The sequence below is a fragment of the Castor canadensis genome, chromosome 4, assembly GCF_047511655.1.
Source record: "Castor canadensis chromosome 4, mCasCan1.hap1v2, whole genome shotgun sequence".
In the NCBI taxonomy this organism is placed as follows: Eukaryota; Metazoa; Chordata; class Mammalia; order Rodentia; family Castoridae; genus Castor; species Castor canadensis.
This window is the reverse complement of record NC_133389.1, coordinates 68,701,766-68,719,185: the sequence shown is the minus strand read 5'-3', so window position 1 is coordinate 68,719,185 and position 17,420 is coordinate 68,701,766. Positions and strand designations below refer to the sequence as shown.

The 17,420-nt window shown below is 37.8% G+C and overlaps 1 protein-coding gene across 1 annotated transcript in view; it reads left to right on the top strand.

Annotated features, from left to right (window-relative positions):
• The window catches only part of Twsg1 (twisted gastrulation BMP signaling modulator 1), a 72,508-nt gene that overhangs the window by 14,652 nt on the left and 40,436 nt on the right, over positions 1-17,420 (top strand). The window contains exon 3 of the mRNA XM_074070424.1: positions 2,722-2,821. Within this exon, the coding sequence (XP_073926525.1) occupies positions 2,722-2,821 (100 nt within the window). The remainder of the gene's footprint in view (positions 1-2,721; positions 2,822-17,420) is intronic.

The window sequence follows — 17,420 nt, the reverse complement described above, 5'->3', positions numbered from 1 at the left end:
CAATTCCTAGTACTACAGAAAACAAATCCCAAACACTTAATTGCACAGTGATACAGTGTTATGGGGAATGATTGAAGAAAGTAAGGGAGAATTTGATCTGAAATGAGCAGAGAAGGAGAAAAAGATAGACATTGTTTTGTTTTCAACTAGGCTTTTTTGGTTGGAAGTGACTCCAGTTGAAGTTTACTCCAGTTAAAGGATATCTCAACAGGTAAGAATATCTTCAGTTATAAAAATAATTCAAGAGCAGGAAGTGCAGATAGGCCTCTCAAAGGATTAGAACCAAGAATTAGAGCCTTATTAGAAGTAAAGTGACTTTTTCCTCCACTATCCAGTCAATGCTCTTCTCCTTGGGACTATGTAGGTGGCCTAATATGGTATCCCAAACCCAGCTTTCCATCATCTCCCAGTTGATGCTTCTAATAAAAATTGACAGATATTGGTGTCCCACTCCCATGGTCTTGGAAGAGAATCAGGTCAGTGGGCTATAATGTATTTGTTACCCTGTTCAATTATTTGTAGCCTTGAAGAATAGTTCTGTAATACAAATGATAGCTATAGAAATCCAGGAGGATGGGATTCAGGGTTGGCAGTAACCAAGCAAGGTAGACATTCCAAACTGTAGTACAGATAATATGAAAAATGAGAATGATTGTGTTGAAGAGGAATTATATTTGGGGGCAGGGGATTTTAAAGAGCAAATTTCAGACTTCAGTTCAACTTAAGGAAGCAGTAGTGTTACAAGTGTGACAGGCTGTTTTGAGTTAAATTCTTCATTAGCTGTGAGTTAGAACAAGTTAGAACAAGACCACTTGTTGATGAAACAATATAGAAGAGATTCAAGTCTTATATGGAAGGGTAGTCCAGTAGACCTGTGAAGTTCTTCTCACCTGAAAGTAAAATCAGTTTTGTCCTAAATTACTGCCCCTAAATAGTAAAATATTGATGTTTTCCCTGAAAATATATGTGGTACCTCTTAAACCAGGGACCTGGTGTTGACAGAATTGTTCAGGAAGAGCAGCCTGGGAGCAAGGGGGTAGGGCAGAGACAAGAGCTTAAGTAATTGACTGACTGACTTGGTTTTATTTGCAAAACAAGATGCATTAGTTAGCTCTTACGGAGTAACAAACCACTCAAGTATCATGGCTTAAAACAGCATTTTCTTGGCTCCTGTTTCTGTGGGTTAGCATTGTGGGCCTAGACTACCAGCTGGGAGGTTTTTGGACCTCATCCTATGTTTGTTGTCAGTTGCTGCATGATTGGAGGATGCTGTTGTAGGTTGGCTTCAGGTGGACTGACCTGTCATGTATGTGATCTTATCCTGGGCTTCACATGCAGCTGAGGCAAAGTTCTAAGAGAAAAGTTGTGCATAATTCACGCTTCCTGAGGCTGAGAAGCAGAACTAACATGAAGTCACTTCCACTGAACTCTGTCTATCAAAATGAATCTCAAGATCATCTAAATATAAAGATACTGTTCCTTGATCAGAGGAGCTGTGATTTTACAGTGCAAAGAGGGACAATACAGGGAAAATAATTGCCACCTTTTTTTTTTCTTTTTGAGATACTAGGATTTGAATTTAGGGCTTCATGCTTTCTAGGCATGTGCTCTACCACTTGAATTGCTTCCTTTTTTTGTAAATAATCTACCATAGTAAGTATACTATTTGAATGTGTTATGGGTTAATAAAAATAGTTTGTTCATTTTCCTGGTATTAAGAATTGAACCTAGGGCCTTGTACATACTGGGCAGTACTCTGTTGCTGAGTTTCACCCCCAGCCCCAAAATAACTTTTTTTTTTTTTTTTTGCAGTAATGTGGATCGAATCCAGGGCCTTCTGAATGTTAGGCAAGTGCTCTATCACTAAGTTACATCCTAAGGCCTTGTTTTTTTGAGGCTTTTTGTTTGTTTCTTTTGTGTGGAGGCAAGGTCTTATGTATAGCTCAGGCTGGCCTGGAACTCTCTGTGTAATCTAGGCTTGCTTTGAACTTTCCATACTTCTGCCTCCACCTTCCAAATGCTGGGATTACAGATGTGTACTACCACACTTGACTCCAAAGTGACATTTTTAAAAAGATGGCTTTTACCAGGCTCTGATGGCCCACACCTGTAATCCTAGTTACCTGGAAGGCTGAGATCAGTATTGTGATTCAGCACTAACCAGGACAAATAGTTGTTGAGACTCTTATCTCCAAAATAACCAGAGAAAAATGGGCTGGAGGTGTAGCCGAAGAGTAGAGCGCCTGCTTTGCAAGTGCAAAGCTCTGAATTCAAACCCCAGTACCACCAATAAATGAATAAACAAATAAAACTTTATTCACATTTTTCATTTTGAGAAACCACAGCTCCCATTACAAGTTGACTGTTCTTTTAGATTAATTTGGGCAATGAATTCAATAGTGGAAAAGTAGGTTTTGTTTTTCTAGTAAATTACATGTTGAAGTGGTGTGGAAATTAAAGTTATGGGTTATAAAATAAAATGTCTTGTTTCAAAGTAAGATAAGCATGTAATATGTGTTCATTGAATGTATCCAAAAAAGAAAAAAATCTACTTGACATTGTAGATAGTTGTGTTCCTACAAATAATTAGTGATACTGATTAAAAGATTGTATCAGTAAATTGTTGTAAATGCAAATATTGTGGGTTTGGGTTTTTGCTTTTAAACAATCTTAAAGATAGTTATTTGGAATTTTAACTTTAAATGTCTCTTCTATTTCCAGGAGCTCTGCCAGTGCCGGCCTGGAGAAGGAAATTGTTCCTGCTGTAAGGAGTGTATGCTATGTCTGGGGGCCCTTTGGGATGAGTGCTGTGATTGTGTTGGTAAGTTGACATGCAGTGCAGTTTCCTAATATTTCTTACAACAGAATCTATGACTTTAAATAATATAAATGTATTTTATGTGTATAAGTGAGTATGTGTAAAAGATAAGCATATAGAACATCGGGTTATTATATTTGCTTATGTTGAGTTATATTTACATTTATGTATTTTTATAGAAAAAGATCTGGGAGGAAATTTAAAGTGCTTATCCTTGGGATGTAGGAATGGGGTAACCAATGGAAAAGTTTTTGGTTTTTGTTTTTAAATCTTACGCTGTGTAATTTTTTTATAAGAAGCATTTTGTTTTGGTTTTTAAAAGAATTCATGTTTTATAAGAAACATCTGAGAAACATTTTCGAAGATATACTAAGTAAAAAAAAATCTAGGTGCACAAGTGTGTTTATAGAATGCCATCATTTGGATTTTAGAAAGAAAAGTTGCATGCAGAGCTGGGCATGGTGATGCACACCTATGATCCCAGCATTCTGGAGGTTGAAACAGGAGGATTGCAAGTTCAAAGCTATTCTAGGCTACAGTAGCAAGACCATGTCTCAAGCAAACAAACAAAAATGAACAAACTTAAATGCATAGACTGTTGCTGGAAGAAACACCCAGCATCTTTTCTGTGACCAGTAAACTCTTTTTCACCTATTAAGACCCCCTTTATCAGAAGCCTTTCTCATCTCACTGACAGGGGCCTTTGTGCTTCTGTCTCCCATCCAAGTACTAACCAGGCCCGACCCTGCTTAGCTTCCGAGATCAGACGAGATCGGGCGCGTTCAGGGTGGTATGGCCGTAGACGCCTTTGTGCTTCTGTAAGATCACTTTTTTACCTTCTGTAATTTTTGTTTGCATGTCTCTTCATTAAGAACAGGGGAATCTTCATATTGATCTTTTTTACATTAATTTCTGTTTTTAGCAAAATGAGAATGTGCACATACATTAGCAATCAGGTAGTAAATCAGTGTTACATACTGGTTTGATGCATAATAGTGAAAGTGCTTATTAAGTAAATTATACTATTATCTTTTTATATTTTAGGTATACTTCCTGAGAGTTTTCCTAATCTTTTAGCCTTAGTGTTGTTGGGGTGCGTGTGTGTGTGTGTCTGTCTGTCTGGGGATCAATCCCAGGGTTTCAAGTATGCTAGGTAAGCATTCTACCACTGAGCTATATTCTCAATCTTCCTCGTATTAATTTTTAAATCTTTGACTTTATTAATTTTTTTAATTTCCAAATGCATTTTTCCTCAAAAGGGGGAACTACTGTTTGTGTTAAGTATGATATTTTTCTTCTTTTTCTGAAACTGTAATTACACAGTTTTGTTTTTGCTGTTGAGATTTTTTTTCTTCTACTCTTCATTGTACTTTCTCAAATGTCTGGTGACCCTTGGCCATCTATTTCCATGTAATATTTCAGTGCTGCTGAGCTGACTGGGACCTGTGCTTGTAACAGGGCATGGAATCTAGTTTCTTCATGCAAAGGTAATTAGAGAATAAGCTGCTTTTCCCTTGAGGAGTCCCCTGTTTCATGTCTACAGGCCTTTCCATTTACGGTTGTACAGCATTTTCAGGAAGGATCTTCTTGCTTGGGGTGAGGGTGAGAGTGGGGGTCATATGTCAGGCCACAAGTGCTCTGGGAACTTGAGGGATTGGTTAAAAAATTGTATCAATGAGGGCCGGCGCCCATACGGCTTGGGAAGACGCGGACCAGGTGAGCTTCGCGGTACCGCGGTTCCCCGACAGACAAGCCTGGGCCAGAGCAGCATAGCCCCCTGGACAGACTGACCTCCACCCGGGAAAAAAAGAGAAACTGAGTACTAAGCAATAAGAACAGTTAAGACGCTGGAAAGAGGGTGGGGCGCCCTGAGCGCTGAAGATTGGGGGAAGGGACTCCTTCCCGGGACTGTAAATAAACGAGCCGGGCGGGCCGGAGAGGCTCTGGCGGGAGCGGGGCGCGCCAGCAACCAGGAGCGGGGACGCTTGTGAGAGGAGGGAAGACCCACTTCCCACGTGAACTGTAAATAAACACGCAGGCCTGACAACGCGGGGCAGTGTCGCCTTTCCCAGTGCTTGGAAAGGGAAAAGCCTGTAGCAGAGGCCCCCCGCCCCTGCACAGGAGAACTCTGAGCAAACAAAGCCTGTGGGACCAGGTGAGTGCTAAGCTCACCCCAGAGATCTGCATAAATAACGCCGCCAGCTACAGGCTGAGAGCAGCAGGCAGGCAAGCCACAGTTGCAGATACCACTCTCAGAACTGCCTCCAGACGCTTTTTTTTTCTTTTTCTCCCTACCTTTGATGAGAGAACAACCGAATTACACCTGCAAGCCGAAAAACTTACTGAAACTGTATTGCATTTGAACTGGGGACACTTGGTGGGGCTTTTTTTTTTTTTCTTCTGTGTGTGTGTGAGTGTACTTTTGTTCTACTTTATGCATCCCCTTTGATGAGACAACTACAGAACAACATCTGAGGCACCAACTCCAGGACTGGAGATTGAGACGGACATCCAAATTATTAAGACTGAAATTGCATTGCATATAAACTTGGAAGTTTTTTGGTTTTTTGGGTTTTTTTGTTTTTTTTAATTTTCTATTTTCCATTTTATTTTAATTCATTTTTATAAATAGATATTACTTTCATATACTTATTTTTTATTTTTTTTATCTTTGATTTTCAATCCTCTCTCTGTCACTCTATTGTCTGTTCAGCTTACTGTCGATTAGTACACTAACACTCCCTGTTTATACCTTTGAAACTCTCTTGTCTGATACCTTGTTCTGCTTTCTCCCTCTTGTCTGTACATTTGTTTTCCCCTTTTCTTTAACTTCTTGCTTTCCATCTCAGCTCACTCTTCCATTCTCAATATTACCATTGTTATTATTACAAGCTAGAAAATACTTAATTACACACAGTACAGGGACAGTAACAACACCAAGGACAATGACAGGAAGACAGAAAAAACAAGGAAACCAGTTTCCCCACAGCAAAAAATTAGTACAGGAACCAGAGGGGAATGAAGAGAACAGAAACTCAGAGCCAGACTCCAACAAAATGAAGATAAACTATGCCAAAGGACCCAATGAAGCCTACAAGAATAATTTAAAAGAAGACATACTACAAGTACTCAATGAGAATTTTATAGAGATGATACTGGATAGGGTCAACCAAAATGTACAGGAGACACTCAAGAAATTCCAAGACAATAAAAATAGAGAATTTGAAAAAGCAAAAGAAGAAATAAAGGAAACCATAGAAGCACTGTATAAACACCAAAATGAAAGAGAGAACACAATGAATAAATGGATAAATGAACTCAGGACAAAAATAGACAACAATAAAGAAGAAAACAGCCAGGATATGGAAAACCTCAGAAAAAAGAACGAAACAGAACTGCAAAACAAAACGGAAGGCCAATCCAGCAGAATAGAACAAACAGAAGACAGAATCTCAGAACTTGAAGATGAAATGGTAATTAAAGGAAAAACTGAAGAACTACTAATTAAACAACTCAAGACCTGTGAAAAGAAAATGCAAGAACTCACCGACTCCATCAAAAGGCCAAACTTGAGAATCATGGGCATCGAAGAAGGAGAAGAGGTGCAAGCGAAGGGAATGCGTAATATATTCAACAAAATAATAACGGAAAATTTCCCAAATCTAGAGAAAGATATTCGCATACAAATGCAAGAGGCCTCCAGGACACCAAACAGACCAGATCAAAATAGAACTACCCCACGACATATCATCATTAAAACAACAAGTTCAGAAACTAAGGAAAGAATATTGAAGGCTGCAAGAGAGAAAAAACAAGTAACATACAAAGGTAAACCCATCAAAATCACAGCAGACTTCTCAACAGAAACATTAAAAGCAAGAAGAGCGTGGGGTGAGATCTTCCGGGCACTGAATGAAAATAACTTCAACCCCAGGATACTCTACCCAGCAAAGCTATCATTCAAAATAGATGGAGCAATAAAAGTCTTCCATGATAAGCAGAAACTAAAACAATATGTGACCACAAAGCCACCATTACAAAAGATTCTGCAAGGGATCCTGCACACAGAAAGTGACACCCAACTTAACCATGAAAAGGCAGGCAGCACCAAACCACAGGATAAGAAAAAGCAAGACAGTAGAGAGTAACATCAAGTTAGGTACACACAATCAAACCTTCAAACAACTAAGATAACTAAATGGCAGGAATCACCACATACCTATCAGTACTAACACTTAATGTTAATGGACTTAATTCACCCATCAAAAGACACCGTTTGACAAAATGGATTAAAAAAGAAGATCCAACAATTTGTTGCTTACAGGAGACTCATCTCACCGACAGAAATAAGCATATGCTTAGGATGAAAGGCTGGAAGAAGATTTACCAAGCCAATGGCCCCCGAAAACAAGCAGGAGTAGCAATACTTATCTCTGACAAAGTAGACTTCAAACCTACATTGATCAAACGAGATAAAGAAAGACATTCCATACTAATAAAAGGGGAAATAGACCAAAAGGAAATAATAATCATCAATCTGTACGCACCCAATGTCAACGCACCCAATTTCATCAAACATACCCTGAAAGACCTAAAAGCATATATAAACGCCAACACAGTGGTTGTGGGAGACGTTAACACTCCATTATCATCAATAGATAGGTCATCCAAACAAAAACTCAATAAAGAAATCCAAGATCTAAAATATGCAATAGATCAAGTGGACCTAGTAGATGTCTACAGAACATTTCATCCAACCTCTACACAATATACATTTTTCTCAGCAGCCCATGGAACCTTCTCCAAAATAGATCATATCCTAGGGCACAAAGCAAGCCTCAGCAAATATAAGAAAATAGAAATAATACCATGCATACTATCTGACCACAATGCAGTAAAAGTAGAACTCAACAACAAAAGTAAAGACAAAAAACATGCAAACAGCTGGAAACTAAATAACTCATTACTTAATGAAGAATGGATCATCGATGCAATAAAAGAGGAAATTAAAAAGTTCCTAGAAGTCAATGAAAATGAAAACACAACCTACCGGAACCTATGGGACACAGCTAAGGCAGTCTTGAGAGGAAAGTTTATAGCCATGAGTGCATATATTAAAAAGATTGAAAGATCCCAAATCAATGACCTAATGATACATCTCAAACTCCTAGAAAAACAAGAACAAGCAAATCTCAAAACAAATAGAAGGAGAGAAATAAGAAAAATAAGAGCTGAAATCAACGAAATAGAAACCAAAAAAACCATACAAAGAATTAATGAAACAAAAAGTTGGTTCTTTGAAAAAATAAACAAGATCGATAGACCCCTGGCAAACCTGACTAAAATGAGGAGAGAAAAAACCCAAATTAGTAGAATCAGGAATGCAAAAGGGGAGATAACAACAAACACCATGGAAGTCCAGGAAATCATCAGAGACTACTTTGAGAACCTATATTCAAATAAATTTGAAAATCTAAAAGAAATGGACAGATTTCTAGATACATATGATCATCCAAAACTGAACCAAGAGGAAATTAATCACCTGAATAGACCTATAACACAAAATGAAATTGAAGCAGCAATCAAGAGTCTCCCCAAAAAGAAAAGTCCAGTACCTGATGGATTCTCTGCTGAATTCTATCAGACCTTTAAAGAAGAACTGATACCAACCCTCCTTAAACTGTTCCATGAAATAGAAAGGGAAGGAAAACTGCCAAACACATTTTATGAAGCCACTATTACACTTATCCCAAAACCAGGCAAAGACACCTCCAAAAAGGAGAACTATAGGCCAATCTCCTTAATGAACATTGATGCAAAAATCCTCAACAAAATAATGGCAAATCGAATTCAGCAACACATCAAAAAGATTATTCACCATGACCAGGTAGGCTTCATCCCAGGGATGCAGGGGTGGTTCAACATACGAAAATCAATAAACGTAATAAACCACATTAACAGAAGCAAAGACAAAAACCACTTGATCATCTCAATAGATGCAGAAAAAGCCTTTGATAAGATCCAACATCATTTCATGATAAAAGCTCTAAGAAAACTAGGAATAGAAGGAAAATTCCTCAACATTATAAAAGCTATATATGACAAACCTACAGCCAGCATTATACTTAACGGAGAAAAATTAAAACCATTCCCTCTAAAATCAGGAACCAGACAAGGATGCCCACTATCTCCACTCCTATTCAACATAGTACTGGAATTCCTAGCCAGAGCAATTAGGCAAGAAGAAGGAATAAAAGGAATACAAATAGGTAAAGAAACTGTCAAAATATCCCTATTTGCAGACGACATGATCCTATACCTTAAAGACCCAAAAAACTCTACTCAGAAGCTTCTAGACATCATCAATAGCTATAGCAAGGTAGCAGGATATAAAATCAACATAGAAAAATCATTAGCATTTCTATACACTAACAATGAGCAAACGGAAAAAGAATGTATGAAAACAATTCCATTTACAATAGCCTCAAAAAAAAATCAAATACCTAGGTGTAAACCTAACAAAAGATGTGAAAGACCTCTACAAGGAAAACTATACACTTCTGAAGAAAGAGATTGAGGAAGACTATAGAAAGTGGAGAGATCTCCCATGCTCATGGATTGGTAGAATCAACATAGTAAAAATGTCTATACTCCCAAAAGTAATCTACATGTTTAATGCAATTCCCATCAAAATTCCAATGACATTCATCAAAGAGATTGAAAAATCTACTGTTAAATTTATATGGAAACACAAGAGGCCACGAATAGCCAAGGCAATACTCAGTCAAAAGAACAATGCAGGAGGTATCACAATACCTGACTTCAAACTATATTACAAAGCAATAATAATAAAAACAGCATGGTACTGGCACAAAAACTGACATGAAGACCAGTGGAACAGAATAGAGGATCCAGATATGAAGCCACACAACTATAAGCAACTTATCTTTGACAAAGCTAAAAATATACGATGGAGAAATAGCAGCCTCTTCAACAAAAACTGTTGGGAAAACTGGTTAGCAGTCTGCAAAAAACTGAAACTACATCCATGTATATCACCCTATACCAAGATTAACTCAAAATGGATCAAGGATCTTAATATCAGACCCCAAACTCTTAAGTTGATACAAGAAAGAGTAGGAAATACTCTGGAGTTAGTAGGTATAGGTAAGAACTTTCTCAATGAAACCCCAGCAGCACAGCAACTAAGAGATAGCATAGATAAATGGGACCTCATAAAACTAAAAAGCTTCTGTTCATCAAAAGAAATGGTCTCTAAACTGAAGAGAACACCCACAGAGTGGGAGAAAATATTTGCCAACTATACATCAGACAAAGGACTGATAACCAGAATATACAGGAAACTTAAAAAACTAAATTCTCCCAAAACTGATGAACCAATAAAGAAATGGGCATGTGAACTAAACAGAACTTTCTCAAAAGAAGAAATTCAAATGGCCAGAAAACACATGAAAAAATGCTCACCATCTCTAGCAATAAAGGAAATGCAAATTAAAACCACACTAAGATTCCACCTCACCCCTGTTAGAATAGCCATCATCAGCAACACCACCAACAACAGGTGTTGGCGAGGATGCGGGGAAAAAGGAACCCTCTTACACTGTTGGTGGGAATGTAGACTAGTACAACCACTCTGGAAAAAAATTTGGAGGCTACTTAAAAAGCTGGACATCGATCTACCATTTGATCCAGCAATACCACTCTTGGGGATATACCCAAAAGACTGTTACTCTAGAGGCACCTGCACATCCATGTTTATTGCGGCACTATTCACAATAGCCAAGTTATGGAAACAGCCAAGATGCCCCAGCACTGACGAATGGATTAAGAAAATGTGGTATCTATACACAATGGAATTTTATGCAGCCATGAAGAAGAACGAAATGTTATCATTCGCTGGTAAATGGATGGAATTGGAGAACATCATTCTGAGTGAGGTTAGCCTGGCTCAAAAGACCAAAAATCGTATGTTCTCCCTCATATGTGGACATTAGATCAAGGGCAAACACAACAAGGGGATTGGACTATGAGCACATGATAAAAGCGAGAGCACACAAGGGAGGGGTGAGGATAGGTAAGACACCTAAAAAACTAGCTAGCATTTGTTGCCCTTAATGCAGAGAAACTAAAGCAGATACCTTAAAGCAACTGAGGCCAATAGGAAAAGGGGACCAGGAACTAGAGAAAAGGTTAGATTAAAAAGAATTAACCTAGAAGGTAACACCCACGCAGAGGAAATCAATGTGAGTCAATGCCCTGTATAGCTATCCTTATCTCAACCAGCAAAACCCCTTGTTCCTTCCTATTATTGCTTATACTCTCTCTACAACAAAATTAGAGATAAGGGCAAAATAGTTTCTGCTGGGTATTGAGGGGGGGAGTGGGAGGGGGTGGAGTGGGTGGTAAGGGAGGGGGTGGGGGCAGGGGGGAGAAATGAACCAAGCCTTGTATGCACATATGAATAATAAAAGAAAAATGAAAAAAAAATTGTATCAATGAGAGTACTTTGATTTACTTGCCTTGTTTCTTTGCTGTCCTCATCTCTACCTTCTGCAATTCTTTGGCATTCCCCATTCAAGGCTTCTTTGGCTTAATTTCTGTAGAGAATAACCCTCTTGTGTCCTACAGTCATGAAAGAAGAGTTGGGAACCTGAAAGTATCTTCCTGCAGAATGGGCTTGCCTCTAGCTGGTGCCCCCAACTTTTGACTCTCCCAGGATCCTTGGTGAACATCATCCTATGAACTGCGTCCACTTGGACATACTTAGCTTGTGGGTTCTTCAGAGATGAGTTCATGTTTCAGCTTCTAAAATTGTTTTTCCGTACTGTTTTGGTAGTAAATTCTGAGAGAACACAGGCAGAAGTGTCTTTTCCTGTATCCCCTTAGTTCATCTTGGTACCTCTAACAACTGGTATAGTTAGTGTTTGGCCCAGGAAAGATACTTAAAGGTTTTATGATTCTCAAAAAGGAGTTTTTAATGCCTTAAACTCCCTGAGATAAACAGTTTATTCTATGCTTTCGATAACGTTTTTATTATTATTGTACTGGGGGTACATTATGGCATTTACAGAAGTGCTTACAATATATTTTAGTTAAATTCACCCCCTCCATCATTTTCCTTTATCTCCTCTCCCTCTATTAGAATAATTTCAGCAGGTCTCATTTTCATACATGAGTACATAATATTTCTACATATTCACCCTTCTACACTCTTTCCTTATGTCATCCCCTGGATAATTATTTTTTTATGTCAACTGAAATAAAAGATTATTTTAGAATATTAAATGTGAATTAATTTAATATGTACAATGAAAGTAAAAATGAGAAAATAGCTATATTAATCCCTAATATACACGTATAAGTATTTAATTTAAACATAGATGCTAGAGTGCATGAATATACTGTTTTTTGGAGACATGATCTCACTATACATAGCCCAGGTTGATGTCGAGCTCAAGATCCTCCTGCCTCTGCCTCCTGGGGGCTGGGATTATGGGCATGTGTCATCACACTGGGCATATAAGGTACTTTTTTTTTTTTTTTTAAGTGGGATTGGGGTTTGAACTCAGGGCTTTGTACTTGCAAAGCAGGTGCTCTGCCACCTGAGCCACACCTCCAGTCTATATTGCCCTGGTTATTTTGGAAATGGTCTCTCGAACTGTTTGTCTGGGCTGGCCTTGAATTGCAATCTTGCCAATCTTAGCCTCCCAAGTAACTAGGATTACAGGCGTGAGCCACCAGCGCCTGGCACAAGTGTCCTTTTTTTCTTTTGTTAGTGGGCCTGGGTTTGAACTCAGGACTTTGTGCTTACAAAGTAGGCAATTGCAGCTGGGCGCTGATGGCTCATGCCTGTAATCTTCAAAATTAGGTTGTTTTACAGTCTTTTCACAAATCTGTGACTGCTTCTCCCTTCTAAGTTGAAACTGCCCCCATACTTTTCACGGGTGGGTTGCAATCTATGAGAGAACCCAAATTAGAGTACAGCCCTTTTCCTGTCTTTGTTCTGTGTGCTTTAACACCAATTTGTCTAGCAAGTTTTCTCCTCTATCTCCCTTGAGTAAGAGAATTAATTTCTCTTTTCTGATTTTTCTCTTAAGGTCAGAATAACCATCATAGTTCATTTTCATTCAACATAACCTCAGCTCCAGTGACTTGGATTCTAGATCTCTACTCAACATGTGGTTTTGTTGTTGTTATCTTGTTTCTTTGGGCTTTTGTTTTTTCTCCAAATGCATACAGAAACAGAAAATACAATGAACTGCTATGTACCCACCACGTTGATTCAACAATCATTAATACATTGCTATACTATTTTCTTTTTATCTGTTTTTCCCTCCGGTCTTTGTTTTGCTAGGGTATTGTAAAATAATTCCTTTCACAATACCCCCAGAATACTTTATCTCAAAATAAGTATTTCTTACCATACCCTCATAAGTAAAAATACTTCTTTAATATCATCTAATACCCACCTATTCTGTACTTAGATTTTACTGATTGACTAAATGATTTTTTTTTTGGTACTGGGGCTTGAACTCAGGGCCTATACCTTGAGCCACTCTACCAGCCTTTTTTGTGAAGGATTATTTTCAAGATAGGGACCCTCAAACTATTTACCTGGGCTGGCTTCAAACCACGATCCTCCTGATCTCTGCTTCCTGAGTAGTGAGGATTACAGGCATGAGTCACTGGTGCCTGACGACTAAGTGATTTTTATAGTTTTATTCAAGTCAAGATGCAACTAAACTTTCTGTATTTGTTTGTTAGATTTCTTAAGTTTCTTTTATTCTATAACAGTCCCTCACCCCATCCCAATCTTTCACTATTCTATTGGCTTTCTGAAGAAACTAGTCAGTTATGATGGAAAATAACCACGTTCTAGATTTGGTTGATTGTTTCATATGGTTATTTAATTTACTACTCTGAACTTTCTTTCTTTTTGTGGGACTGTGGTTTGAACTTCAAGCTTGCAAAGCAGACGATTACTGCTTGAGCCACACTTCTGGTTCATTTTGCTTTGGTTATTTTGGGTATAGGATCTCAGGAGCTATTTGCCCAGGCTGGTCTTGAACTGCAGTCCTTCCAGTTTCAGCCTACCAAGTTGCTATTCTGTTCTCTCTTACTTCCTAGAGATTGGACATCTAGATGCTGATGGAAGTGTTCAGATGGTAAAAATCTGATCCCTTCATGTAAAGTTCCCCATGGTTCTTTCCACTTGGTGATTTCACCTTTCACTGGTGACCATTGCCTGAATCATTTATTTCATTAGATGTTGTAAAACAGTGATTTTCTGTTTTTGTCATTACTATTGCAATTATTAGTATTAGCAGAAATTATTCTGTATAGAAGAACTTTCTCTCATCCAATAGGGCCTTTTGTTTACCCTGAAATAAAGGATAAATAAGCAAATGCACAGTAAATATTTAATTCTTTTTCTTTATTCATTTTCAGAGTACTGACTTTATGTTGCAGCAGATTCCAAAAAGTTTCAATACATTTTGTTTTGCTTTTTGCTAGTTTTCTTTCTTGCTTTTCTTAAGTATTATTTTGAACTTATGATTTTTTTATTTTTATTTTTTGTTTAGACTAAGGCAGTTATATTTTAATTGGAAAACAATTGTTGAAGTCATTCAGAAAATCAATATTGTAAATGGCAAAGTCTCTATTTCCCACCTACAACATTTCCATAACTTGTATTACATCATTTTTCAACAGTCTTCTGTATTCGAAAGTATAAAATCATATGTTGGACAACACATTTTCCTTCCCTTTACCTCTAGCAGGTTCTGTCTTTCTAGTTTGTTTTGGTAATGATATGGTACTAGCAAGAGTACTGGCAACCACCTGATGATGTTTTAAAATACAGAAATGCACCATAGTGTGCAAAAGAGTCTCATAGTCACTGATTTTCTCTGAGAAAGAAAGATTAAGTGACTTTGTCTTGGTATAATTTCTGGGTTTTTTTTGGTTCATTTATTCATATGTGCATACATTGTTTAGGCCATCTCTTTCCCCTTTCCCCCATCCCCTGTCACTTCTAGGGAGAACCTGTTCTTCCCTCTTCTCCAGTTTTGTTGAAGAGAAGACATAAGCAAAATAAGAGACATAGCATTTTTGCTAGTTTGAGATAAGGATAGCTATACAGAGAGATTCCTAGCATTGCTTCCATGCACATTGTATTACAACCTGAATTGATTCATCTCTACCAGATCTCTTTACTACTTCCTGGTCACCTTCCCATAGTGACCTCTGTCAGTTTAAGCTTACTATATTAGCTCCTCTATGGTGGGCACATCAAATACTTTCTCAAGTTTTGGGTTTCCTACTTTTCCCTATTCCTCCTGTATGTGTTCTCCCCTTAGCATGTGACCAATGTTGAGCAGTATTATTGCATTTGTTTTAGATCTAAAGTCTACATATGAGGGAGAACATATAATTTTTGACCTTCTGAGTCTGGCTAACTTCGCTTAAGATGATGTTCTCTAGTTCCTTCCATTTACTTGTGAATGACAAGATTTCATTCTTCTTCATGGCTGAGTAAAATTCCATCGTGTATAAATACCACATTTTCTTAATCCATTCATCAGTAGTGGAGCATCTTGGCTGTTTCCATAACTTGGCTATTGTGAATAGTGCTGCAATAAACATGGGTGTGCAGGTGCCTATGGAATAACCTGAGTCGTATTCAGGAGTGGGATTGCTGGATCATATGGCAGATCTATGTTTAGTATTTTAAGAAGCCTCCATAATTGTTTTCCGGAATGGTTGTACTAGCTTACATTCCTACCAGCAGTGTATAAGGGTTCCTTTTTCCCCACATCCTCGCCAACATTTGTTGTTGGTGGTGTTTTTGATGATAGCTATTCTAACAGGAGTGAGGTGGAATCTTAGTGTGGTTTTGATTTGTGTTACCTTTGTAGCCAGAGATGGTGAGCATTTTTCATGTGTTTATTGGTCATTTGGATTTCTTCCTTTGGAAAAATTCTGTTTAGTTCAGTTGCCCATTTCTTTATTGGTTCGTTGATTTTGGGGGAGTTTTGTTTTTTGAGCTCCCTGTATATTCTGGTTATCAGTCCTTTGTCTGATTTATAGCTAGCAAATATTTTCTCCCACTCTGTGGGTGTTCTCTTCAGTTTAGAGACCATTTCTTTGGTTGTGAAGAAGCTTTTTAATTTCATGTAGTCCCGTTTATCATTCCTTTCTCTTAGTTGCTGAGCTGCTGGGGTTCTATTAAGGAAATCCTTTGACCCAAGCCTTGTATGCACATATGAATAATAAAATTAAAAAAAAAAAGGAAATCCTTGCTTATACCTTTTGCTTCCAGAATATTCCTGCTCTTTTCTGTACTAGCTTCAGAGTTTTGGGTCTGATATTAAGGTCCTTGATCCATTTTGAGTTGATACTAGTACAGGGTCATATACATGGATCTAGTTTCAGTTTTCTGTAGGCAGATAACCACTTTTCCTAGCAAACTTTATTGAAGAGGCTATTTTCCCTTGTATGTTTTTGGCATCTTTATCAAAAATAAGGTTGGCATAGCTGTGTTGGTTCATATCCAGGTCCTCTGTTCTGTTGCACTGGTCTTCATACCTGTTTTTGTGCCAGTACCATGCTGTTTTTATTGCTATTGCTTTGTGATATAGTTTGAAGTCGGGTATTGTGATACCTCCAGCATTGCTCTTTTTGCTGAGTATTGCCTTGGCTATTTGTGGTCTCTTGTGTTTCCAAATGAACTTTAGGGTATGTTTTTCAATTTCTGTGGTGAATGTCATTGGGATTTGATGGGAATTGCATTAATTAAACATGGAGATTGCTTTTGGTAGTATAGAAATTTTTACTATGTTGATTCTACCAATCCATGAGCACAGAAGATCTTTCCACCTTCTGTAGTCTTCTTCGATCTCTGTCTTGAGGGGTTTGTAGTTCTCCTTGTAGAGTTCATTCACATCCTTTGTTAAGTTTACTCCTAGGTGTTTGATTTTTTTTGAGGCTATTGTAAATGGAACTATTTTCATACATTCTTTTTCAATTTGTTCATTGTTGGTATGTAGAAAAGCTAATGATTTTTGTAAGTTGATTTTGTATCCTGCCACATTGCTGAAGCGGTCTATGGTGTCTAGGAGTTTTTAGGTAGAGTTTTTTGGCTCTTTGAGGAATAAGATCATGTCATCTGCAAATAGGGATATTTTGACAGTTTCTTTACCTATTCGTATTCCTTTTATTTCTTCTTCTTGCCTAATTGCTCTGGCTAGGAATTCCAGGACTGTGTTGAATAGGAGTGGGGGTAGTGGGTACCCTTATCTCGTTACTGATTTTAGGGGAAATGGTTTCAGGTTTTCTCCATTAATAGGTTTGTTATATATAGCCTTTATAATGTTGAAGTACATTCCTTCTGTTCCTAGTTTTCTTAGAGCTTTTATCATGAAGTGGTGCTGAATCTTATCAAAGTCTTTTTCTGCATCTGTTGAGATGGTCATGTGGTTTTTGTGTTTGCTTTTATTAATGTGGTCGTGGTGAATGATCTTTCTGATACATTGTTAATTCTGTTTGCCATTATTTTATTGAGGATTTTTGCATTGATGTT